This window comes from Littorina saxatilis, linkage group LG12 (assembly GCF_037325665.1).
Source record: "Littorina saxatilis isolate snail1 linkage group LG12, US_GU_Lsax_2.0, whole genome shotgun sequence".
Lineage (NCBI taxonomy): Eukaryota > Metazoa > Mollusca > Gastropoda > Littorinimorpha > Littorinidae > Littorina > Littorina saxatilis.
The window spans coordinates 59,729,488-59,754,937 of NC_090256.1; the positions used below are offsets into that span (position 1 = coordinate 59,729,488).

The following is a 25,450-nucleotide window of genomic DNA, read 5'->3' on the forward strand; positions in this document are numbered from 1 at the left end:
TTGCAATAGATTGGTACAAACAGTTAAAATATATTGACATGCATAGAAAATGACATTGTTAAAATCTTTTGGAAGATATCTGCAAATGTGTTTTACTTTTTGTGGACAGAACAAAGAGGATGGTGGAAATCAATTTTTTGTGCGTGCACAAGAAACTGCGTTCAAAGCGAGTGGCACCCGTCTTGATCAAGGAGATCACCAGGAGGGTTCACCAGCAAGGGCTCTTCCAAGCAGTGTACACAGCTGGGGTTGTATTACCCAAACCTGTATCATCTTGTAGGTAAGTCTTTTCTGCCGCACCCCCGACTTTTAAAAATAAAATTGGGACGAGCCACGTATAGGCCACGTCACTGTATTAGCCGCCGTCGAAAAAAAATATAATCAGATCGTGTCAATCAATCAAAACAACCAGGCAAACGAAAGTACGGTATTTGGCGAAATTGGCTCCGAGAATAAACAAGTGAAACAAAGAAGAAAAGTGAAAAAGTTTGAAGAAAAATATCACACACACAATTTGTAACCAACACACACATGTAGTCCCGCCCGGAATAAGCTTTTTTTGGGATGATTTACGACTTTTGCGCACATTTCGAGCAGACGAAAACACAACATGGCGGTTCTCGCTCCTCCAACTATCGCGAGACACAAAAAAACCGAAATCTCGCGCGCGCGAGATCCTGATACATCAGGTGTTTCTCTGTACGCCATCTTGTCACGACGACTTGTTGACAAACGAAGATTCGCGAAAGAAAGAGAAAAGCGCTGAGTCTTGAGTAGAGAGCTAATAAAGTAGCGGTAATCGCTAATCGAGCGAAATGAAAATCCGCGGCGACTTCCATTAGGTGAATGCTATTCAAGTTTAGGTAGCGTTTTAGCCGCATCTTTTTATAAGCCGCAATGCAATTTATTTATTTTTTTAAAGTCGCGGCTTGTAGTCCGTCAAATATGGTATATCTTGAGGTAAGTGTTTTCTGGGTACATCATGAGGTAAGCGTTTCTACTTTTAGGTTTCACTTGAAGTCATTATCAATAGTATCAGCTAATTCTTGTTTAAAATGGACACATCAGACTGCTAAAGTTCCAAAGTTAGATAATCCCAAGCGAAGAAATGAAATGTTTATAAGATGGACTACTTCTGCAAGGTGTAGTTCTCTTTTATTTGTCTTCAACTGTGATCTCTCTGACACTTGAGATGCAACCTGAATGTATATGGAAGAGAGACAATGAGCTGTGAATGGTTGTGTTGTACACATGAAATTCATGAGGCATGCACAAGTGCCGCGGTAGGGTAAATGTCTTGCAGGTTTCATCAATATTTGAAATCCTCCTCAGCTCAACTGTCTGACTAGCATTTCATCTGTGATGTTTGTATCAGGGATTTGCTGCTATTCCTGTGCTTGACTTGCTCTGACAGAAAACATGTTTGAGGAAAATATATTGGTCGTGTTTCACCCGTGTTGCAGATATTGGCATAGATCTCTCAACCCCCGGAAACTGATTGAGGTGAAGTTTTCACACCTCAGTCGTAACATGACTATGCAAAGAACGCTCAAACTGTATAAGCTGCCAGATGTAAGTATTTTCTTCATCCTTTCTTCCTGTTCATTCTCTCAGTCTATTTGTCATGAGATTTTACAAAGATGCAAAGGAGCTTAGGAAGTGTTTTAGACTCAAAAACATTTTATAGCAATGAAAAGGGCTTTCCTTTTGACTTGAATGATTTGTGGCACATTTTTTGACATCTCAAGTAAGAAATTATTTTGCTAAAGTAAGGCTGGACTTTGCCTTTGTCTGTTCCGTTGATTAGAAGAAGAAAAAGACTAGAAGGCAGCAGAGTGGCATCACTTAATGAAGTAAATTGTTGTTTCAGATGCCAAAAACACCAGGATTCAGAAAATTCACACCAGCTGATGTAGCTGATGCCTTCAGTCTACTGTCTAGGGTAAGTGTTTTATTCAGTTGCATATTAACCTTCACCGTGGGTCGTCCACGACCCAGAGCCTCACAAAATTGTCTTTATCTCTGAAACTATTTGGAGTTTTTTTATTGAGACTTCATGTAATCTCCAATCATCATACGACCTTCCTATTGCCCAACGTTTGAAAGATTATCTTTGTAAACAAACAAATAAACGATGACGTAATTTGAACTACACAGTCTGAATGATATGGGTCGTCCCTTATTTGGTTGGCGTGGGTCGTGTACGACCCATACTCTGCAAAGAGGCGGCAAAACGTTTATTCCTATTCGGATGGCATGGGTCGTGTACGACTCATACTTTTTACATTGAATCCTTCTTTGGAAAGGATGGGTCGTACACGATCCACATCATCCGGACTGTGTAGTCCAAAGCGTGATCCGGTGACGGTTAACTCTTTCAACACGTCCACCCTATGACATGACTATACACTCAGAACGCATGCGCCAAAGCATATAAATAGCCTGCTGACAACCAAAATTGGGACATTTTGAAAAAAATATTGTATTTTGAAAAAAATATTGTAAAAAAACTAGTACATGTGGGGATTTACTTTTTGCACACAATTAAAGAAAGATTTTTCATTGTTTCAGAAATGTACTTTGTATTTGTCAAAAGGCTTGTTGTGTTTGTGTGGTATGCTATTGAAAATGTCAATAAATAGCCTGCTGACAACCAAAATTTGAAAATTTTGAAAAAAATATTGTATTTTGAAAAAAATATTGTATTTTGAAAAAAATATTGTAAAAAAACTAGTACATGTGGAGACTTACTTTTTGCACACAATTAAAGAAAGATCTTTCATTGTTTCAGAAATGTACTTTGTATTTGTCAAAAGGCTTGTTGTGTTTGTGTGGTATGCTATTGAAAATGTCAACAATTTAAATAAAAAAAAGTCCAGAGGCACCACATAAATACTACAGACATGTTTGAAAATATGCACAAAATGTTGTTAGTGAATACTCAAAAAAGAATTTACTAACCTGAATGATACAATGAGATGACTGGGTGATGACTATGATGAATATATCCATGTAGAAGAAAAGAAACACTTGCTGTCACAGTATTTACAGTGCCACAGAGCACAGCTCAACGCAAAACGCCACACCACATTCCAGGCACCAGAATCGAGTCCCATTGCGTTGGGTTTTATCCATAGAAGAAAAGAAACACTTGCTGTCACAGTATTTACAGTTTTTGTATAAATGACTTGTTTAGAACTCGGTTTATGCACGGAGAACATCCTTCTTTGTGTGCCACACTTCGAAGCACGGCTCAACACAAAGCGCCACAGCCATGTGGCCACAGAACATTCCCGGCACCAGAATCGCGTCCGTCCGCTTGCATTGGGTTTTGGCCAAAGTAGCATTGACACCTCGAGCTCTTGATTTGGCTAACTCATTCACCCTCATCACTCACTTATCCATCTATCACAACACCACTGTTTCATGCACACACAGTCACTACCTTCCTTCTGCACGCCGCTTCGCTTCGCAACAACACTGACAACTCGCGACATTTTGGAATCCTAAATATGAAACTAAGGCATGGGTTGGTCCCGTCAATGACCTGTAGTATCCAAACTAACCAATGAAATCAACTGTTCTGGGAGTTATTTGTCGCGTATGGTAATGCAGCCGACCTCTGAACCTATGACGTGGGTTTTCGTATGGAAAATCCCCAGCGTGGTATTTTCCACTTCCAACGCTACTATTAAGGCGGTGTGAGGCGAAGCGACTTACGCACGGATTCTGGCGGCGTGCTGACAACGGCATGATCAGTGAACGCTTGTATTCGGGCGGCGCGTCGCGAAAAAGTTAAGACGTCTTCTGTAAGTTCTGATAGTGTTTTTTGTCTGTTTCATTTTACTGCTTGATTTATTTGATTGTTTCGCAACCTTAGTTCCTCAAGCTTTTTTGTGCGAGCTAATGTCTGGTTAACATGTAATCCATGTACTTGATTGCTTCTTTTTCTCTTCTTCAGTATATGCAGAAGTTTGACTTGGCGCCAGTGTTCTCAGAAGAAGAATTCCGTCACTGGTTCATTCCTCGAGAAAACATTGTTGACAGCTTTGTGGTGGAGGTAAGGGCTGAATCTGTTGGGGTTTAGTTGATTCATAATTGTCTGTACTTCTTGTTTGATTTGGTTCACAGATGGTCAGTGTTTTCAAAAATGTTTGCAATTTGTCTTGCTGCTGAGCTGAAGCATTTGATATTACATGTACCTGCTTTAGAACACAATAATGTACATTACATAATAGCGCTTTTGTAACTTAAAAAAAAAAGAGTTAAACAGTCAATACTGAATTTCACAATATCCATCTTATTGTATAGCAAGATTATGCTGTGCTCTGTTTTGTAGCTCTATGTGAGTGTGCGTGTGCGCGCACATTACAGAATGTTACATTCAAAACCCTTCTACAGCTTCATGGTGTACATATTTTCTTCTGATCAAAGACCCACAGCTCTCACACACCTTACTGCGTTTCAGTGCGAGGGTGAGATCACCGACTTTGTGAGTTTCTACACACTTCCATCGACGGTGATGCACCACCCCAACCACAAGCTGCTGCGAGCAGCCTACTCGTTCTACAATGTGTCTGGAGCCACGCCCTGGTTTGAACTCATGCAGGATGCTCTGGTCGTCGCCAAAAATGTCAGTGCAGTAATTTGTGTATGCGTAATTGTGTGTGTGTTAGAGTACAGTGTGTGTGTTAATGTACTGTGTGTATGTTAACATACTATGTATCTGTAAATGTACTGTGAATCCTCCAGTTGCTGCAGCACAGTACCTTTGGGCTAAAAGTTATTTCAAAGTTGTTTGATACAATTATCGAAAAAACTTAAAATTATTCTTAAAAATGAAAGTAAAGCACAGAATTATTTTCCACCAACTTTGTGCGGAAAGTATTTCATGTGGTAAGTGGTGTCTATGTGGAGGGGGGGGGGGGGGGTTAGGGGGGCGGGGCTTAGTTTGCATATTCAGGTTTTAGTTCATGGTCATGGAATCGGGTTTTACATCTGCATGGTATAAGGGATTAACACCAAAAAAACAGGATGCTTGGTCAACTGCAATTGTTGCTTCTGTCCCAGCGTTAGCAAGTTGAGAAGCTTCCTGTTTCGGTGACAGTTGGGGGCAGACAGGAAGACCAGATGTTTTTCTTTGTAAGGTGGTACCTGTGATGAAGACACACCTTTGGTAACAGCCAAAACCTTGGGACCAACCAAAAGTGTCCCTTCATTGCAGGTGTTCTTTCATGACAGGTATGTTTATAGACAAAGGGATAACAGAATGTTTTCTCCTATTGGGAGGTATTGTGTCATTGGGGAAGCCTTGCATTGCAGGTATCACTGTACCATAACAAAATGATGAACTGTGTGCAGATGGGTTTTGACGTGTTCAACGCTCTTGATCTGATGGAGAACAAGCAGTTTTTGGAGAAGCTCAAGTTTGGCGTGGGCGATGGCTTCCTGCAGTATTACCTCTACAACTGGAAGTGTCCACCCATGGATGCAAAAAAGGTTTGTCATGGCAACAATAAAAATGTGATAGGGTGATGTGGTGAGAGGAAATGGTTCTGTGTTCAAATGAATTCAAATGAAAAGTTAAGTTAGAACTGGAGGGGTGAGGAGATTTGAGTGCTACTCCATTTATGTTGAAGTTCATAATACTAGGGAACTTTTGGTTCTTGAGAAAATGTTTCTGTGTGTATGTGAGTGATTGAAAAAGGTTGAAGTCCAAACTTGAAGCTAAAGGTTCCTTATTCATCTTGTTCTTGTCGATCACACGTCTATACTGTTAGACCGGACAGCGTGACAAATGATGCTGTTGAAGCTAAAGCTTTGTAACTGTACACACTCCTAGGTTGGCCTCTCTCAAATTTCTAGGTCACGGTGGGGTCAAGTACACATCATTTAACTCATTGTCTCCCAGGTACCCACTTATATGGCTCTATCTGACCTGGTACGGATATATCCGCTCAGACTGTTAGCTTCAGTCGCTTCCTGTAACATCGATCTAACACCTGCATTCCATGGTGTTGATACACAGTTACTACACAGTTACTACAATTCTGAGTGACCTGCTGCAGCACAGCTGGTCTCGGCTAAAAACAACTTGGGCAACATCGGTGGGGTAGAAAGTGTTAATGGACAATTGTCAATTTCTTGAATGTTTTTGAAGCTAAATCATTCAAAGTGTACACACTTCTATGGTTTGTTGACATTCAAACATTATACAAGTCTGGTAAACTTTTGTCAAATCGCAGTGAGATCAAGTTCTGGTAGATCAAAATAAAATGATCACTTTCTTAAACCTACAGTAAAATTAATTTGTGCAGGTAATTTGTGTCTGATTCATATGAGTTATGACGAAGGTGTTGTATTTGCATTTACTTTTCTTATTGTTTGTTCAAGGAGTTACTTAGGTACGGTATCCTTTGGGTACATTCAAGAATTCTTACCTCAAGCCTGACTTTTTTTGTTCCAGGTTGGCTTAGTTCTACAGTGAAGTGACAGTGACGTTGTACATGGCGTGGACAGCTTTACCTTGCGTGAGCGCTTCGTTGACACTACAGCTGTTTTGTGGGCACAGGTGAAACTGCGTACCCCTTTAACACTCTCCATCCACCCGGCTACTGCAGCTAGCCGGAGAACCTGGACCACTTTCTGTTCATCTTGTTGGTTGCTTGTTGATGCATGTTTTTGGAAGGGGGGGGGGGGGGTAGTTTTATGAACGGGGAAAAATTATTTCATTGAGGAATGCTTGCTGTTAGGATGAAACATAGGGAAGTTCTGCTTTCTAAGTTGATATAGAAACTAGTTTCAGTAATACAGGAAGGTTAGTTCCTAAAACAAGCCTGCTGTAGATTGCTAGGTTTTGAAATTAGAGCCTCTGCTCCCTCTTCTCTGTTTTCTGTTTGTGTGTGCATGTGTGTTTCAAGCAGTTACATTTGGAAGGAATGAGTGTTGTGTGCATGCACTTTTTTGTTTGTTATATTTAGTCAAGTTTTGACTAAATGTTTTAACATAGAGGGGGAATCGAGACGAGGGTCGTGGTGTATGTGTGTCTGTGTGTGTGTGTGTGTGTGTAGAGTGATTCAGAGTAAACTACTGGACTGATCTTTATGAAATTTGACAGAGTTCCTGGGTATGATATCCCCAGACGTTTTTTTTCTCATTTTTTCGATAAATGTCTTTGATGACGTCATATCCGGCTTTTTGTAAAAGTTAAGGCGGCACTGTCACACCCTCATTTTTCAATCAAATTGATTGAAATTTTTGTAAAGCAATCTTCGACGAAGGCCGGACTTTGGTATTGCATTTCAGCTTGATGGCTTAAAAATTAATTAATGACGTTGGTCATTAAAAATCTGAAAATTGTAATTAAAATTTTTTTTTTATAAAACGATCCAAAATTACGTTCATCTTATTCCTTGTCGGTTACTGATTCCAAAAACATATAGATATGATATGTTTGGGTTAAAAACACGCTCAGAAAGTTAAAACGAAGAGAGGTACAGAAAAGCGTGCTATACGGCACAGCAAAACCACTACCGTGCTAAACAGGCTCGTCAGTGTCACTGCGTTTTGCACAAGCGGCGGACTACGGTCATTGTGAAAAAATGCAGTGCATTCAGTTTCATTCTGTGAGTTCCACAGCTTGACTAAATGTAGTAATTTTGCCTTACGCGACTTGTTTGTGATGAAGCAGATTAAACTGGTTAATCTGTGAAATGAAACGGCTTTGTTAGGCAGAATATTTTTAGTATGCTTGAATGTTCTTTTTGTTTGACTGCCTGCATTGTTTTTTCATGAAGTACAAGATTGTTGTGAAAAACGACACGACTTTAAAATTACAAGCTTGATTGAAAGTTTTGATAGTGGTTATCAAGTTGTAAAATAAGTTTCTCTATTTGCGTAAGTGTGAACTTGACATCAAGAGATGACCCTTGGATCATGAACAGGACTTCTGCAATCTGGTTGACGTTTTGAGAGTTGTGTCTTATTTATTTTTACAAGCATTTTCACTCTCTCCATGCAAATGCAGCTCCATTCTGTCTATAGATGTATGACTGTCACTTGTATTGTACTGTAAATACTTTAGCCCATGAGAGAAAACAGTCACATGCTTGTGTGAAGGATTTGTAATGTTTGCAGCTCTTTCTTTGTGCCTGCTTTGTTTTGATAGTCTGCTACAGTATGCTCTCAGCATTATCTTAAATCTCATTATCACATGTTGTGGAATCTCTGCGTACATTGTTGTGAACATCGCCTTGTTCAATTTCACCGCAATTTTGAAAATATATGATTGAAAACGGAAGATATTGCTATCATAGCAAATTATTTTTAGGAGGAATAAAACCTTGTGCTTATTTGCTTTAGGTAGACAGAATGGTTAGTGTTTTTATATATTTATTTGTTGTTGCGTATGCTACCTTTTGAGGATGAATTATTGTCATGGTTACCAACCAGGCCAGTTGCAAATTGTCGCTGTGATTGCAGATTATACCACCATGCTGTTTACAGCCTAAGAACGGGTTGTCATGCGTTTCTAAAGCAATCATAGAAGTAAATATACTCACGACTGTTCGCATGTGTTGTGGAAAGAAAAAGGCAGAGCATTTGTTATTTAACTTTGTCTGTGAATCCTTGCCATGCTAGATCTGCTTGGTACTTCAATTAATGTGCATCATGAACAGACACTTGATCTAAAAGATATATTCACCAAGGTGTCTGCTCAGGCTTTTGATGTTCAGTGTTTCATTTTGCAATTCAGTGTTCTTGAATGAATTGTTGTTTAAAAAAAAAAAAATACTTGCAAGTGAAATATCCTAATGATAAAGGAAAGGAAAGGTAAAGTGAAGAATGAGATACACAGCTGTACCTGTGGGTTGAATCTGATTATGTTAAACTTGCATATTTTCTTCTTTATTGTAATTGTCTTGTTGAGGGTTGCAAAAATGACGATACACAGCACTCGGTATCGGAGGACGCTGCAAGGAATACATGTGTCGTGCGTTTTACCATTACAGTTTATACAGTTACAGACAGCTAATATTGTCATGATTAAAGGTCCTTGTCTACATTTTTATACCGAAATCGCCATTTGACCATTAAAATGCAGTCTATTATCTACGAATATCAACAATACACCCCCTTTCGATCTGGAAAAACGAAGCCAGTGTAGCCGTTTGAAAATTCATTGTAGTATTCCAGCGTAGTACTCATAGTAGGATATCCTTATTTGGAAAATGCCAAGCGCAAAACTCCTCTCAAATCCCGTGCATTTCGTGCGTTTAAAAAAAAGCGTGGACAGCGCTCCAGTGTCAAACTGTTGCTGCACTTGTTTGGGCGTGGCTATAAGCATAGTGACATGAATTTGATTGGTCAGTATTTTTAGGCAAAGCACATGTTTTCAGCAAACAAAAAACAACATATTGGAAGCGTGAGTCACGCTACCCAAAAATAAAAAAAATGTTACATATAATTTTTTTCCAATAATTTTTTTCCAATAATTTTTTTCCCCATGGTTCATTCATCATTTGACATAATTTTGTATCGAAATCTAACCATAAGATTATTGAAAAAAAGCAAAAATGTAGACGACCACCTTTAAAGTCAGTTCTGCTTGAAAGGTTTTCTTGTTGTTTGTTTGTGCTTTTATTGTGGGGAAATAAAAATGGGAATAATTTTGTTTCTAGTAGTAGCAGCTCATCATTGTGACATGGCGATTTTTTTATCTTATTTTCTTATGATAGATAGGCTACCAACTTTCATTTTTCATCATGTTTATATGCTGTTAATTTTGGTTCTGAATGGTAGCTGCTTGTGGATTGTTTTCCTAACATAGCAGATATATTTTAAGTCTTAGATACTTTGTTTTGATTCCGTTGCTTTTCTCTTGTTGGTTATGTGTTTATATGTGATAGAAAATAAATATTTTGTGTGCTGGTTCCCTTGGTCTGCTGAGAAGTGTTATAGACATTGTTTCCTTTTGTTGTGACGGCAAACACATGTTTTGTAGACGATCTTTTGTGTGTATGAGTTACAGGTAGGATTGAGCAGCCTGAACAAGACAAAAAGAGAAATTCAACTGCAGTCGTATTGTGTTTTGTCAAAGAGGTTCTCAAAGGTAGCTCAAAGATTTAAGAGGGAATGATCATTGCATCTCCATGAGTAGGATGTAATGTGAGGGGTTTTAGGTTAATTTCAATCATTTAGATTAAATGGATTGATAGACCTCAAGAGCATAATCAACTTCTGGGCAAAATGTACAGCTCAATGGAAGCGCATAACTGTTATGCATTTAAAAGAGCACATATACCAACTTTTCAAAAACATGTCTGCCGTGGAAAAGATCGTCATGCTGTTCAGGAGTAAAGTAAGTTTTTCTCCCCCCCCCCCCCCATACATTTTTGTCAGATGTATGAGAAAAAATATCATTCTGTAGGACTATAGTTCCAATCTGTATGTACATCAAAAAGTTGTGCATTAATGTTACTAATAATCCAAAGAATCCAGGCTAACACCATGCTATTTGTTGTCACTTGAATGTACTTTGTACTCCCCGCGGGTTGGGGGGAAGAATTTACCCGATGCTCCCCAGCATGTCGTAAGAGGCGACTAACGGATTCTGTTTCTCCTTTTACCCTTGTTAAGTGTTTCTTGTATAGAATATAGTCAATGTTTGTAAAGATTTTAGTCAAGCAGTATGTAAGAAATGTTAAGTCCTTTGTACTGGAAACTTGCATTCTCCCAGTAAGGTAATATATTGTACTACGTTGCAAACCCCTGGAGCAATTTTTTGATTAGTGCTTTTGTGAACAAGAAACAATTAACAAGTGGCTCTATCCCATCTCCCCCCCCCCTTTCCCCGTCGCGATATAACCTTCGTGGTTGAAAACGACGTAAAACACCAAATAAAGAAAGAAAGAATGTACTTTGTATGCTCTGGGCTTGCTCCATCTTGAGTTAATCAATACATGGCCAAGTCATTTAAACTTTGTATGAGTGGTCAATTTACAGAACAGAACCATTGTAACGTTGCAGTATTTTAAATGTATAAGAGTGTGTACTTTTTATGATGAGCGTACAATCTTTGACTGACTTTGCTGAAAAATTAGCGTAGTTATACGAGTTGTCATTCTTTTTATTTTTTTTCAATTTTGTTTAATAATATCTGCATGGATTCTTGTTTTTTTGTGTTCTCGTGTGCTGCAATGTTTCATATACGGCAAATGTTCGGATGTCATGTTTTTGTAAAAATGATAGACTGAAGTTTTGAATTGTGGAATACATTTGTGACTTGTACTGCATCAAACAAACAGTTTCACCAACTCTCCCCTTCCCCCCCTTTTTTTAACACACACACACACTCACCACACACATTCTTGATCACATACACAAAAACACAGACTAACATAATCACCAGTATCAAAAGTACAAAGACTTTTGCAACTTGTCTGTGGAGTGTATCAAAGCCACGACTCGTTGTGTGTATCAAAGCGATGCGTAGCATCCCACATGACAAGTATCTGCATGAATATGCTGTGTATAGAACTGCAGGTGACTGAGACAAATGATTGTTGACTGAAGCTGCATTGGAAAGAACACTTGTGATACTTGTAGATGATGATGTGAGTGATGATGACGATGATGTGTTGCATGTGCTGTTTGTTTGATCCATATTTTTAGTTTGATAATAAACCTCTGTAAACATCGATGCAACTTGGATCCATCTTTTTTTTTTCAGTGCTGGATAAATGCATGTGTACCTGTTCTACTATGTATTATAAAGAAAACACCACTTTTGTTGTAATTTGACACTTAATACTTTCTTACTCTACCTATCATCTCTCCTTTCCACACACACACAAACACAGACACTATTAATCCTACACTTATACAGTCAGACACAGGCAAAGATACAAAAACACTCGTAGAAAATCTTTTTATCTGCTGCGCTACTAGTATTAGCCTGTTGTTGTTTTTTACACTGAACATCTGTCAACATGATTTACACATTCACGCTCAAAAAGAGAAAAAACACAAAACCAGATACATACAAGTGCACCCAGCATGAAAGTAACAACGTGACAACATCTGTCTGCCCATGCAAGCCATTCATTCAGAAGCTGTTGCACATAAAAATTGCTGGCAGCTTATCTAAAATTAGTGCACCACATAACCACACACACTCAACACTCAGGCCATGGAATTTACTAAGTTTTACTGACACACACACACACACACACAAAAGTACAGATATTCTCTCGCTGTTACCACAGGGTCAAGCAAAGACACCAAAAAATGGCAGGAGTGATGCTGACATCACCAGACACACTTTTCACCTCTCCTTAACAGAATGGCATGCAAGTCATCAGTTTCCTCCCTAATGACTTAATCCTACTGAATTTACCCACATTTACTGGTCCCATTTTTCACTTATTTTGTTGTGGATTCTTCAGCACTGCTCAAACTCTTCTCAATTATTTTTTGCTTCTTCGGCACAGTCTCTGAAATATACTGAAAACAGAAAAAAGACCAGTTGTAAGTTCAAGTACCGTCACCAAAATTAGAGACAGTCACAGCGCACAATCACATGCAAACAAGAAAAATGAGAGAAAAGCAAACTGTAGTACCAGGTATTTAAAAGGCAAGGAACAAAATTTGAAAACGTGAGCTAAAAGGGAAATACAAGAACAGTGAGTTAGCTAACTTCCTTACTTACATTCTAAGCTTCACATGGAAAGCACTATTTCTTTACATGATTCAAAACTTTGGTTTGAATCGTAAACAAACATCGCTACTCTCTCAAAACAGCAAAGATTCATTAAGCGGGTCACTTATTAGATAAACTTGGAATGTACCCTTACGAGACCAGGAAACAAGAAAGGCAAAGCCCATACGACTCACATGCTTGACCTTGACCTTTACATGACCTTGCCCTTCAGCTAAACCTAGCAATGACATCATACACTAAGAACTGCTTTACACATTTTTCCTACCAAAATACATGTGACCTTGACCCAAGGTCAAGGTCATCCAAGGTCATGCAACACAAAGCTGTTAATTCAAGACATAGGAAGTACAATGGTGCTTATTGGCTCTTTCTACCATGAGATATGGTCACTTTTAGTGGTTCACTACCTTATTTTGGTCACATTTCATAAGGGTCAAAGTGACCTTGACCTTGATCATATGTGACCAAATGTGTCTCATGATGAAAGCATAACATGTGCCCCACATAATTTTTAAGTTTGAAACAGTTATCTTCCATAGTTCAGGGTCAAGGTCACTTCAAAATATGTATACAATCCAACTTTGAAGAGCTCCTGTGACCTTGACCTTGAAGCAAGGTAAACCAAACTGGTATCAAAAGATGGGGCTTACTTTGCCCTATATATCATTTATAGGTGAGGTATTAAATCTCAAAAACTTCAGAGAAAATGGGAAAAATGTGAAAAATAGCTGTTTTTTAGACATTTATGGCCCCTGCGACCTTGACCTTGAAGCAAGGTCAAGATGCTATGTATGTTTTTTGGGGCCTTGTCATCATACACCATCTTGCCAAATTTGGTACTGATAGACTGAATAGTGTCCAAGAAATATCCAACGTTAAAGTTTTTCGGACGGACGGACGCCGGGACGGACGGACGACTCGGGTGAGTACATAGACTCACTTTTGCTTCGCATGTGAGTCAAAAACCACTAGAATAACCCAACCCACACAAGACAAAAATAACAATGTGAAATAAGAGCTGATAAACTCACCTTGGAAAGACGCTTTCGAATGGCCTTGACAGAAGTAAGAACAGAAGCCTCCACCTGGGGCTCCACAAGAGGGCGCTGTCCCAACAATTGTTCTTTCGTCTCCGGGTCAGAAGGAAGAGTAGGACCCTGATCCTCCCCAAGTCGAAATGCTTCCTTGCGAATTTGACGGTTCAGCTCATCCTCTTTGGCTTTGTTTTGTGCGCTGCGCTTTCCTGGTGTTTCGGGTTTGGAGTCTTTTTTCTCTTTAATCTGCCTTGGTACAAAGCGCGGAGGTGCACCTTTTGCTTTGTACTGTCTGATGATGACCTTATCCCCCTTTTTGCTGCCTGCACTGGTGGACTTCTTGGGACCAGGTTCACTGGGTTTGCTGAGGGATTGCCTATGCACAGCTAAAGCACTGGATACTGATAGGGGATAGTGCTTTTCGCTTTCAACTGTTTTCACATCACTTTCATGAGATGATACCGTCTCTTTGCACTCACTGTCCCTACGGCTCTGTTCTTGCGATAACCTGGCATCATAGCCGGACGGAAACGTAGCGTTTGCAGATGGCACCCACGCATACCCGTAATCTCTGCGATTGAAATGAGGAGTCCTGAGCTGACTGGCGTCAAAGTTCACCCCTGGCATTGGAGGAGGGGGAATACTGAAAACAAAGTCATTATGTTCTCCACCATCTACAATGCTACCATTTCCATGGAAACCATCTGCTGTGGAGTTTGATTCACAGTCTGGTGGTGCCACGGGTCTGTCATTGTAGGAATCTGTCGAGCTGCTCGGACGGTATCTATAATTATTCCGAAGATGCAATGCAGCAGCCTGTGCGCTTGAGGCAGATGGAGCATGCCCTGGTTGTGGAGGGAACACAGATGATGGTGGCCCTGGCGGAGGTATGGAAGGTGGTAGTGGTGGTGGTGGTCTGGAAAGTGGTGGTGGAGGGAACACAGATGCTGGTAGTCCTGGTGGAGGCATGGAAAACGGTGGTATTGGAGGTACTGCTGGCTGAGGTGGAGGAAGTGGAGGTATTGATCGAGGAAGGGCCGGTGCTTGCTGTGATGATGGCAAGCTTTGCTGGTGACCATTCTGGAGAGCTGCTGGTCTGCTGCGTTTCTGAGGACCTGTGTCTTGTTCAGATTCTTGATCTAAAGCACAAACATTAAGAAATTGTTTTATCAGCAAAGTTAGTGATTAACCTTTAAAAGATAAAGGGAAAATTCAACAGAACACCAACCAGCATACAATAATGATTACCCTAATTTGTTTAGTCAAATGACAAAATGTATTCCTTTTGACACTTATTCTGCTGTGGTAATCCAACAAGTAAATGGTACTTTACCCACCTCATGCACATCAAAATCACAATTTTAAGTACTGAAAACTATATGTCACATAAAGACATCTAAATTACATTTGATTTACTTCTGAACTCCCATATTTACCAAAGAGCATTCGTTTTTTCTCTTGCACACACACACACACACACACACACACACACACACACGAATGTACATATATATACTCACTTGCACACATGCTTGCCCACACACACACATAAACACACACACACCATTACCTAAATGTCGAATTCTTGCTGCTATGACCTTGCGCCTGTCTTGCAGTTTTTCTCTCGTTTCCTGGACAGTCTCATACTCTGGGGCATAAGAAATGTGCAGACTTCCTCCAAAAAAGGCATGATCATCCAGTTTCTTCTTGGCAAACCTGCAGAACCGTAACAGATTTATAAAATCATATTAATTTATATTCGGTAAATCAGACAATGATGGTAAGGACCAGGTGAACAAACTCAGAAATAATTCTGAACAGTATCATACTGTTTCGCTAAACTTAAATAAATAAAGACAACATTTGAAGAACGTCAACAGGGATGCTTTTCTCGCAAGTTTTCCATCAGTTGAAACTGTCCCCAGTGGTGTGTAATTCTTCTACACATAGACATTGATTGTTTGGCAACAGAATAATGTAGGCTGACAACAACAAAGTAAAATAACATCTTGATTTGATACAATTTCCAGGATTATGGTATTTTTGTTTTGTTTGTAAGACTTAATACAAAAAATCATTTTAATTTGATTCTAAAACCAAAACAAAAATATGCAGATATGTAAATGTATGGTCAGTAATTGAGTATACTTATTGTGCAAAACTGCTTATCTACTAACTAGGTAAGAGGTCATTTATGATTAATAAATTATATGCCTCCTGGGGATAAGTTTAAATATCTATATATATATGACTTGTGTCTGTCTGTGTGTGTGTGTGTGTGTGTGTGTGTGTGTGTGTGTGTGTGTGTGTGTGTGTGTGTGTGTGTTCGCTATGCCAAGCCAAAGTTCTCGATGGATCTGCTTCAAATTTGGTGGGCATATTCAGGTAGACCCCGGACACAACCTGGTCGATGAGAATTTTCAACACGTGCTCTCAGCGCGCAGCGCTGAACCGATTTTGGTTTTTCTGCTCATCTTCCCAGATCCATTCCCAGTAACTCTTCCTTATCTTCTCCAGTGTTTTGCGTTTATCTCCCTTCCTTTGTGTGGCGTCAATCCATATTCCCGTTACTACATTACTATTTTTAGAATGTCACTGCACTGTCCAGAACGCTTTCCTTGCACCCGTAAGTTGTCCCCACTGTAAAAGTGCAAAGGTCGAATCAATTTATAACCACGCGAAAAATACACTGTCATCTATCTCTATATATTTATAGATATACATACATATATATATATACGGCTTCTCTGTGTGTGTGTGTGTGTGTGTGTGTGTGTGTGTGGGCAACACCTGTGGATTGTAGAGTTCTGTTTGTGATGTGGTCTGGCGGATTTGGTGTGTCTGTATGTTCGGGCCTTCCTTTGAGAAGCCATAACAGTTTTTATAGGGCTTAGAAATATGCTCTAAAATTCTCAATCCCGTTTGAGTGGACTTCGCCTTCAAAGGTGATTGTGGTGTTTCGGCACTCGGTTACATTTGGCGTCGTCGACAGGGATGGGAAATGTTCAGACCACTGAATCATTTTTGTGCTGTTCCCATTCCACCAACCTGGGAGGGACCTAAGCTTGGCGGGTCCATGGTTCGGAACTTTGGGGACAAAGTTCATTCAAAGGGGGTCGAGTGTGACAGGGAGACTACCGTCGCCCTTCACAGCAGACTCTGCAGAGTTGTTCGCCTTAGAAGTTGTGGGCTTTCCTTGCATGTACCCGTAAGTTGTCCTCACTGTAAAAGTGCAAAGGTCGAATCTATTTATCGAAAAATCGACTGTCATCTATCTCTACATATTTATATTTAGATAGATATATACGGCTTCTGTGTCTGTGTGTGTGTGTGTGTGTGTGTGTGTGTGTGTGGAGGCAACACCTGTGGATTGTAGAGTTCTGTTTGTGATGGGGTCTGGCGGCTTTTGTCTGTCTGTATGTTCTGGCCTTTGAGAAGTCATAACAGTTAATATAGGGCTTAGAAATAAGCTCTAAAATTCTCAATCCCGTTTGAGAAGACTTCGCCTTCAAAGGTGATTGTGGTGAACCGCCACGCTGTCTGTCTCTGTCTCGCGATTCACCCCGGCAAAGCCGGGTATACCTCTAGTATAATATATATATGTACATACATGACTATCCTTCTTCTTCTTCTTTTTCGTTCATGGGCTGAAACTCCCACATTCACTCATGTTTTTGCACGAGTTAATTTATATGTGTATGGCCGTTTTTACCCCGCCATAGGCCGATTTCAGGGGAAGCATGCTGGGTGTTTTCGTGTTTCTACAACCCATCAAACTCTGACATGAATTACATGATCTTTTTTGTGCGCACTTGGTCTTGTGTTTGCGTGTACACACGAAGGGGGATAAGCCACTAGCAGGTCTGCACATAAGTTGACCTGGGAGATCAGAAAAACCTCCACCCTTAACCCACCAGGGGGCTGTGACCGGGATTTGAACTCATGACCTTCCGATTAGGAGGCCGATGTCTTATCCACAACGCCAATTCGCACGTCATATAACTATCCATTCTTAACCTCATTAAACCATTCAACTTGTCTATATATATATATATACGTCTCATTTTATCATTAGAGCAGCTAGTAGCACATATACCTGGCTGACTGAATTCTCTGAAACTTCACACGGTAGACTTCAGTGAAATCCTCTGCCGGGAATTCATCCAGAGGGTGCAGTTCTGCAATTGTTCCATAGGATGATAGCAGCTTGGCCAGCTGGTCTTTAGCACCGACCGCTGGGACGTTCTGAACAAGCAGGTACTTTGATTCTTGATTTACTGTGTACACCTGTGTCACAAACAAAAAGTATTCAGATCGTATCACAGATTTATTTCAATACAACATACATAGATCTAGAAACCAGATCTGTCTTTGTCTTTCACTTTTTATGATTTGGTCCAACTTAATGAAACCTGATAGAAATAAATTAATTGCTGTGTCTGCATACATCAAAAGGATCACATTTACAAACATTTCATATATATATTATATAACAAACAATTATAAGTACTCTAACAATCAAAACAATCTTAATTTTATGCATCCATTCTTCAAGAATAGACTATGTTCGAAAATAACTCTGTCAGGTTTTGTGTGGGTTGTGAAAGAGTGAATACACTAATTGCTTTTAGGGAGAGCAACATTCACACATGTTTCTGACACACCCTCTCGCTAGTGACTGGCCTATAATGTCACGAGGGATAATGTAATTTTGCAACGTGACATTATAGGCCAGTTACTTTAGCGAGGGTGTGTGTCTGAAACATGTGGACAGAAAACGTGTGGACGTTTTTCTCCCTAAAAGCAAGCTAGGGTATTCACTCATTCACAAACAAAACAAAGCCATCGTCTATTACCCGATATGCATGAGATAAAGGTGAGGAAAGAGGGAGATGGTGTGTACATCATAATGTCATGTGTCTGTGTAACTGTAACATTGATTACGATTTATTGTACTTCACTATATGAAACACACACATACACACACGCACACGCAAGCACACAAACACGCACACACACACACACACAGATATACAGGGGATTTAAAATCGCATCAACACAATCTCATACATCGGTCATGTTTTTGTTTGTTTGTATACACGTGTACATTTACGAAAAAAAACTAGTGTATGAACTTGTTTCAATTGATTTAAGGTTCTGACAAACTGGATTAAGCAAAAATAGGATAGAGTTAGCACAACATTTGTGACAGTTCCGTCAGTTGCACTTGCACAAGTTTGCAATAGTTCAGAAACCAACCTTCACTGAAGTCAGCCTCCGCCCATCGCGATAGGACGGCCTCGTAGTGCACAATTCGTCACGTACATGATGCGTTGGGATATCTGTCTTACTCATTATCATTACATTGCCTCTAGGAAACACCAGAAAGGCGACCGACTTTGTTTACATTCGCACACCGACTTCGTTTCACATGCATGCGTCTCAGCTCAGTTTGAGAAGGGAGCGCACTGCAACACTACCAAGGGAAGTCACTCTGGAGGGTCAGGTGCGAGTCACAGCCAAACAAACCAGCGTTGAACAACACGATAATACTGAAACTTGTACAATATTGCGTATTTGTGCAGGCTTATTTTTGCAGCTACGACCTTGTTTTTGGTGCATAAAATAAAGTGCCCACATGCCCCAGTTAGGTTGGGTGCGAATGTTAACGCCGCAGAATGTTTTTGGTCGGGCTCACGGGCGGGATCGCTACAGGAAAGAGCACTGTGTCCAAGATGTTCAGGAGGCTAGGTGTTCCAGTTATTGACGCAGACAAGATCGCACGAGATGGTAACAGCTTTTCTATTGTTGTTGTGTCGTTGTTGTGGCTGTTTGTCCTTTCGTTTAATTTTGTCATAGTGTTAGACACGGTTGCGTTGTCAAATTTCACTAAAAGTGACAAGCTAGCTGTTCTGAGTGTTCAGTTATTATGTGGGCCCATATTTTGTTTTGTTTGTGTGTGTGTTTGTACTGTAAACGGTTCAAATTATCAAAGATCGCTCCACATTATCCATTTAGATGAGGTGAGTTTTCCCCATTGTAGGTAAAATTAAAACCACATTTTTTTGAAGAGTGCTTGAAAAACAATTAAATAATAAATTGCTGGTCTAAGGACATTTGCTTTCAAATGATTCGAATGAATACGATAGTAACATATTTACACGAGAGGGAAAGAGAGAGAGAGAGAGAGAGAGAGAGAGATAAAATATATATTAGTACTTGTAGGTGGTGATTCATCTGCACGCATATTAAGACAAGAGGCGAAGCCTTCAAGGCTCACGTAAGAAATCGACAAACAGTAACACAAACTCAATCACTCCGTCACACATACACACACACACACACACACACACACACACACACACACACACACACACACACACACGCACACACACACACACACAGAGTAAGCATAGGTGAAACTGTGCAAGAAAGCGAGACCCTGGATCTGCCAAGTAGTCTCGGCCCGCTCACAATAAAAATGACCGAGACTTTCAGTAATTCCTTTGCGTGACGTCTAACCCTCTTACGTCATAATGTGACGTCTTCAAATAGTTTCTATCACACACGTCAAACACTTTTGACCGAGACGTAATCTTCTTATGCGAGCTTTATCCATAGACTCGGAAATGTTAAAGTTTCTATCACACACACACACACGCACGCACGCACGCACAGACAGACAAAGTTTATCATCGCATAGGCTACACTTACGTGAGCCAAAAATTACATTTAGGTAAGGAAACCCCATGGATTTCGCGCAAAATTGCGTTTTTTGACTCACATGCGTAGCAAAAGTGAGTCTATGTACTCACCCGAGTCGTCCGTCCGTCCGTCCGGACGTCCGGACGTCCGTCCGTCCGGAAAACTTTAACGTTGGATATTTCTTGGACACTATTCAGTCTATCAGTACCAAATTTGGCACGATGGTGTATGATGACAAGGCCCCAAAAAACATACATAGCATCTTGACCTTGCTTCAAGGTCAAGGTCGCAGGGGCCATAAATGTTGCCTAAAAAACAGCTATTTTTCACATTTTCCCCATTTTCTCTGAAGTTTTTGAGATTGAATACCTCACCTATATATGATATATAGGGCAAAGTAAGCCCCATCTTTTGATACCAGTTTGGTTTACCTTGCTTCAAGGTCAAGGTCACAGGAGCTCTTCAAAGTTGGATTGTATACATATTTTGAAGTGACCTTGACCCTGAACTATGGAAGATAACTGTTTCAAACTTAAAAATTATGTGGGGCACATGTTATGCTTTCATCATGAGACACATTTGGTCACATATGATCAAGGTCAAGGTCACTTTGACCCTTATGAAATGTGACCAAAATAAGGTAGTGAACCACTAAAAGTGACCATATCTCATGGTAGAAAGAGCCAATAAGCAGCATTGTACTTCCTATGTCTTGAATTAACAGCTTTGTGTTGCATGACCTTGGATGACCTTGACCTTGGGTCAAGGTCACATGTATTTTGGTAGGAAAAATGTGTAAAGCATGTGAGTCGTATGGGCTTTGCCCTTCTTGTTTTGTGTTCGCGCTACACACTAGAATACAAACCGATTTGCACAAAACTTGCTCGGTACATACTTGAATTATTAAGGAATGCAGGGTGCAAATTTCGTTAAGATATCTGCAGAAACAATTTTATAACATCAGATTTTTAGGACCAAGTGTTGTGGCGCCAACGTTAATGGTCGGAGTAGCGTTACACACATGTGATAAAAACTATTCCTCCGATTGTCACCATATTTAGCTGAAGTGTCAAAAAATGACTCCTCTGCGTTTTGTTCCGCCAGCTTTTTGACAAATGCACAAAAAGGTTGTTTTTGACCAGCCCAAACAAGTACCAAATAGAAAAACCGTAACAAAAATGACAACTTTCTTCAAAATTCTTATTCAGAGGAACAAAACGTAAAACAATACATGAAGAAACATCGTGCCAAATTTTATGACAATCGGTTAAATAGTTTTGAAAATATCCATGTAACCGCAACGCATGCTACGAAAAACATGATTTTGACTTTGAGAAAATCGCGCTTGAACTTTGAAGTTGAACGTAAGTTATCCGTAGTGTATTATCAGTGACAGATAGCATATCGTCATCGCACAACACTGTGACGTGTCTCAGATCCTTATCACCTCGTCATCAGCTTGCTCAAAACAAGCAACAGCAACGTAAAACTGTTTGCGTTAAGCTCTTACTTTGTTATTTTCTTCGTGTGTTTTGTCTAATTTTTCGTATTGGGAGGTGGCCGCATGTTGATTCCCGAGAAATCTGTGTTGTGTTTTCTGAGAGCAAACATATCAATCCGTAAACTTGACGCCGCAAACATTTCTTAGATCTACTCATACCGAACTACTGTAATCGTAGGACAACAAGTTTGCAGATCTAAAACTGTACAAGATATGCACATGGCATATTTAGATTCATCCCGCAAATGTATTAATATATATAACTAAGACACGCTCTGTTTTGCAAGTGTGGTTTCACACATCAGCCAATCAAAAGCAAGGTTACCCACTTTCGGGCAACAGCAGACAAACACAAGCAACGTATTTAGATCTACATTTTGATACTTGAATCATCTTCCAAAGTGGTTTTAAACGAAAGTTATGGCGATTTGAAAATGATGAACATAATTTGAGGCCAGAAATGATTCCAAAGCAATCAGTACAACAACAACAAAAAGTTTTAAAAAATGTATAATTTTTTGCCAACAATTCACATTTTGGTTATGCTTAAATGAAAGAACATAGATCAAAGTGTGTCATAGTGTCAAAACCCCCAAACACACCTATCAACCATATTTGGTTAATTTCCATGGGGTTTCCTTACTTTCATGCAACTGCAATTTTCTCATTCTGTATGTATAGTGTTGGTAAACTAAGGCAGAGGGGGTCTAGCTAACTTGTTGCAATGTAAGGGGGTGCATTTTCTGGAGGCGGATGTATACATACAGGGTAAAGCACCAGGAGTAATTCCTGGTGGTTTTCTCTGATCTTGTTGAAGGTCACATGACACTTTGCTGCATCATCGAGTACAATTAAGTTATTAAACATTATAACATTTTTTGACAGTTTAAAAATGATCAATCTCACTTCCATCTCCAAGTGAGATTCGAAAGTATGGTAGCCTAGCAGTAATAGGCTAGCTAGCTTCATTTAGTCTTTCAAAACTCAGTTGATACCTAAGTTATACCCCGGTACCTGTTTTGAAAAGTCTTTCCTTATCTGCTTCTAGCCCTCTTTATAGCATAAGCAAAGACTGTTTCAATGGTTCATTCCTGTCTGTGTCAAGCCTTATTTTTCCTGAAGTACTAAAGATTGCTGATTGTTTTTGTTAGTGGTTGAACCAGGCAAGCCAGCATGGAAGAAGATCAAGGAAACATTTGGAGATGAAATGCTTTTAGAAGATGGACACCTGAACAGGGAAGAGATGGGACGACACATTTTCTCTGATGAAAACAAGCGGAAGCAGCTGAACGCTATCACCCACCCTGAGATTCGCAACGCCATGTTCTGGGAGATTTTATTTTATTTTTTAAAAGGTAAGTTTGCACTCCTTTTAAGTTTTATGCCAGCAGATCCTAAGGAGGATTGATGCTTGAATAAGAAGCAAACTTTCATGCTTTTCATTAACTCAAACAACAGAATAAAAGATGACACCGAACACACATGTGCAATGATGTATAGAAGGAAGAAATCATCCTTCACAATCCTAGGCTATGTATGGTATGTTTTGTACTCAAAAACTTGTTGCTATTACAATTTTGAACATGACTGGTGTTTGTGGGGGTGGATGGGGTGGATGGGGATCATATAAACCAGACTTTCATTCTGCCCACATGCAAGTGTACACTCTTTGTATTTTTGTTTTGTTCATTTTTAAAAAAATGTTTGGGCTGCGGTTTATGATGAAATCTCCAATAACTTTTTTCGTAACTAACTTAATACTTATATCTGATTCTCGCGTCCTTTTGTGCAGGTTACCAGTTTGTTGTGCTGGATCTTCCTCTGCTGTTTGAGTCCAGGAACATGCTGTCCTTTGTCAGTTACGTTGTGGTGGTTTCCTGGTAAGCAGAACTGTTTTAGAGTGTGCGTAATGGTCGATTTGCACAGGGGAAAAGTTTTGGCTAGCAATATTGAGTTACAGTTGTACCTGCAATGAAAGGACACCCATGGGACCTCAGCTCTTATTTGCCCTACATTGCAGGTGGCCTGTTGTGAAAGATAAGCATGTATTTTCATTTTTGGTCACGATGATAGACAAGTGGGGCAACAGAATGAGACCTTTTGCAGAACGTGTCCTTTCATTAGAGAGGCCTCACATCACAGGTACCACTGTGGTAACAGAGAAGTGGATTGAGAACAAGCATCAAGCACAGGCGTTTTGCTTTCGTGCTTTTTCAGTCAAGGTTTACGATTTAGTTTTAACCATTAAAAGTAATATATATATATCGTTCAAGCTTTTATTTTTCCCATGATGTTTTCATTTTGCAGAGTCAGAATGTTAATTCTCTCTGTGTGTCAGTTTCTGTACACATCATCTCTCTGCATCTCTTTTTTGACCATCTGTTCTCTTTTTTTTTCTGTGTAGTTTTGCAAGTTTGTGCACAGTGACATAAATAATTTTTTACATTATTCTTACAGTACTGAAGGACAACAGTTGCAGCGTCTGATAGCACGAAACAAATTCTCCAAAGAGGAAGCCTTGCAGCGGATCGAATCCCAGATGCCTTTGACCGAAAAATGTCGCATGGCAACAGTCATCATTGACAACAGTGGCACAGAGGAAATGACAGAGAAGCAGATCATGGATGTATACAAAAAACTGCAACGATCACGAGCCCACTGGCCACTTCGCATTGTTGGTTGGAGCAGTATAGCTTTTGTCATGTGGTTAGCGTTAAAAATCCTCTGGTCAGTCTTCTAAGCTGTATGCATGCATGCAACAGGGGGTTCAGGGTAGTAAATAAACAGGGAAAGGGGGGGGGGGGGTGGGGGTTGGCTAATAGTAATACAATTGGATTCCCTAGGCATAGAGCAAGAGTGACCTTTTGATGCAGGTGTCCTTTCCTTAAAAGGTACACCATGGTTTAATTCACAGAGCAAAGGACAAATCAAGATAAGAAAAGAGGAATCCACTGTATATGATGAGGACTTGTACAAATATTAAGAGAATGGTGATGATTAGAGGCTGTGTGGAGGGGATCAGTTGATAAAGGTGGGCCTGGAACGCCGAAGAAGAAGAAGAAGATAAAGGTGGGGAATGGGAATGGTGGAGAAACTGCTAATGTGAGTGACTTGCAGGTGTTCGCCTGTTCTAACTATTACTGCCTTTGCTCAGGTGTATCCAATGATGCAACAACTACAGGAACATAATACAGTGAAAAAACGTAAAAGACATTTTTCGGAAATAGCTCTTGTTAGGATTTGCGAACACTGTGTCAGAGTTGTGCCCCAGATAGTATAAGGCAACCAACTGTATGTTGCTGACCAGCTAAGACCCACAATTGCGACAAGCAACTAACTCTGATGTGTATGTTATGCAGTGTGCGCTCAATGTAATACTCTCTTTCTCAAAACTATTACGGAGTTCATGATTTGTTGTGGCTATGATCACTGGCCCGCAGTGATTGTTTGCAACGTCCTTTGACTGAGGTAACATGAGTTTAGCGATCA

General features: G+C 39.9%; 3 protein-coding genes across 4 annotated transcripts in view; 2 read left to right on the plus strand and 1 right to left on the minus strand.

Moving 5' to 3' along the window:
* Positions 1 to 25,450, plus strand: part of LOC138982417 (glycylpeptide N-tetradecanoyltransferase 2-like) — a 72,514-nt gene that overhangs the window by 13,274 nt on the left and 33,790 nt on the right. The window contains exons 7-13 of one of the 2 annotated variants that reach the window (XR_011460864.1): positions 110 to 280; positions 1,464 to 1,572; positions 1,871 to 1,942; positions 3,962 to 4,060; positions 4,469 to 4,633; positions 5,362 to 5,499; positions 6,467 to 10,742. Coding sequence is in view for 1 of the 2 variants with exons in the window: in XM_070355695.1 (XP_070211796.1) it covers positions 110 to 280; positions 1,464 to 1,572; positions 1,871 to 1,942; positions 3,962 to 4,060; positions 4,469 to 4,633; positions 5,362 to 5,499; positions 6,467 to 6,487 (775 nt within the window). In the remaining variant the exon portion in view is untranslated. Of the gene's footprint in view, positions 1 to 109; positions 281 to 1,463; positions 1,573 to 1,870; positions 1,943 to 3,961; positions 4,061 to 4,468; positions 4,634 to 5,361; positions 5,500 to 6,466; positions 11,702 to 25,450 lie in introns of those variants that run through there. The other variant, XM_070355695.1, reaches the window with a different exon arrangement.
* LOC138982416 (proline-rich protein 12-like) lies at positions 11,915 to 19,207 on the minus strand. The gene is made up of 5 exons (XM_070355694.1): positions 19,015 to 19,207; positions 17,852 to 18,042; positions 15,326 to 15,471; positions 13,753 to 14,894; positions 11,915 to 12,504 (listed from the first exon to the last, which is right to left on the minus strand). Exons 1-5 carry the CDS (start codon positions 19,114 to 19,116, stop codon positions 12,424 to 12,426), a joined length of 1,662 nt encoding a protein of 553 aa, XP_070211795.1. The 5' UTR covers positions 19,117 to 19,207; the 3' UTR covers positions 11,915 to 12,423.
* On the plus strand, positions 19,246 to 24,758 carry LOC138982418 (dephospho-CoA kinase-like). The gene is made up of 4 exons (XM_070355696.1): positions 19,246 to 19,545; positions 23,113 to 23,316; positions 23,754 to 23,841; positions 24,419 to 24,758. The coding sequence occupies exons 1-4, from the start codon at positions 19,434 to 19,436 to the stop codon at positions 24,699 to 24,701; spliced, it is 687 nt and encodes a 228-aa protein (XP_070211797.1). The 5' UTR covers positions 19,246 to 19,433; the 3' UTR covers positions 24,702 to 24,758.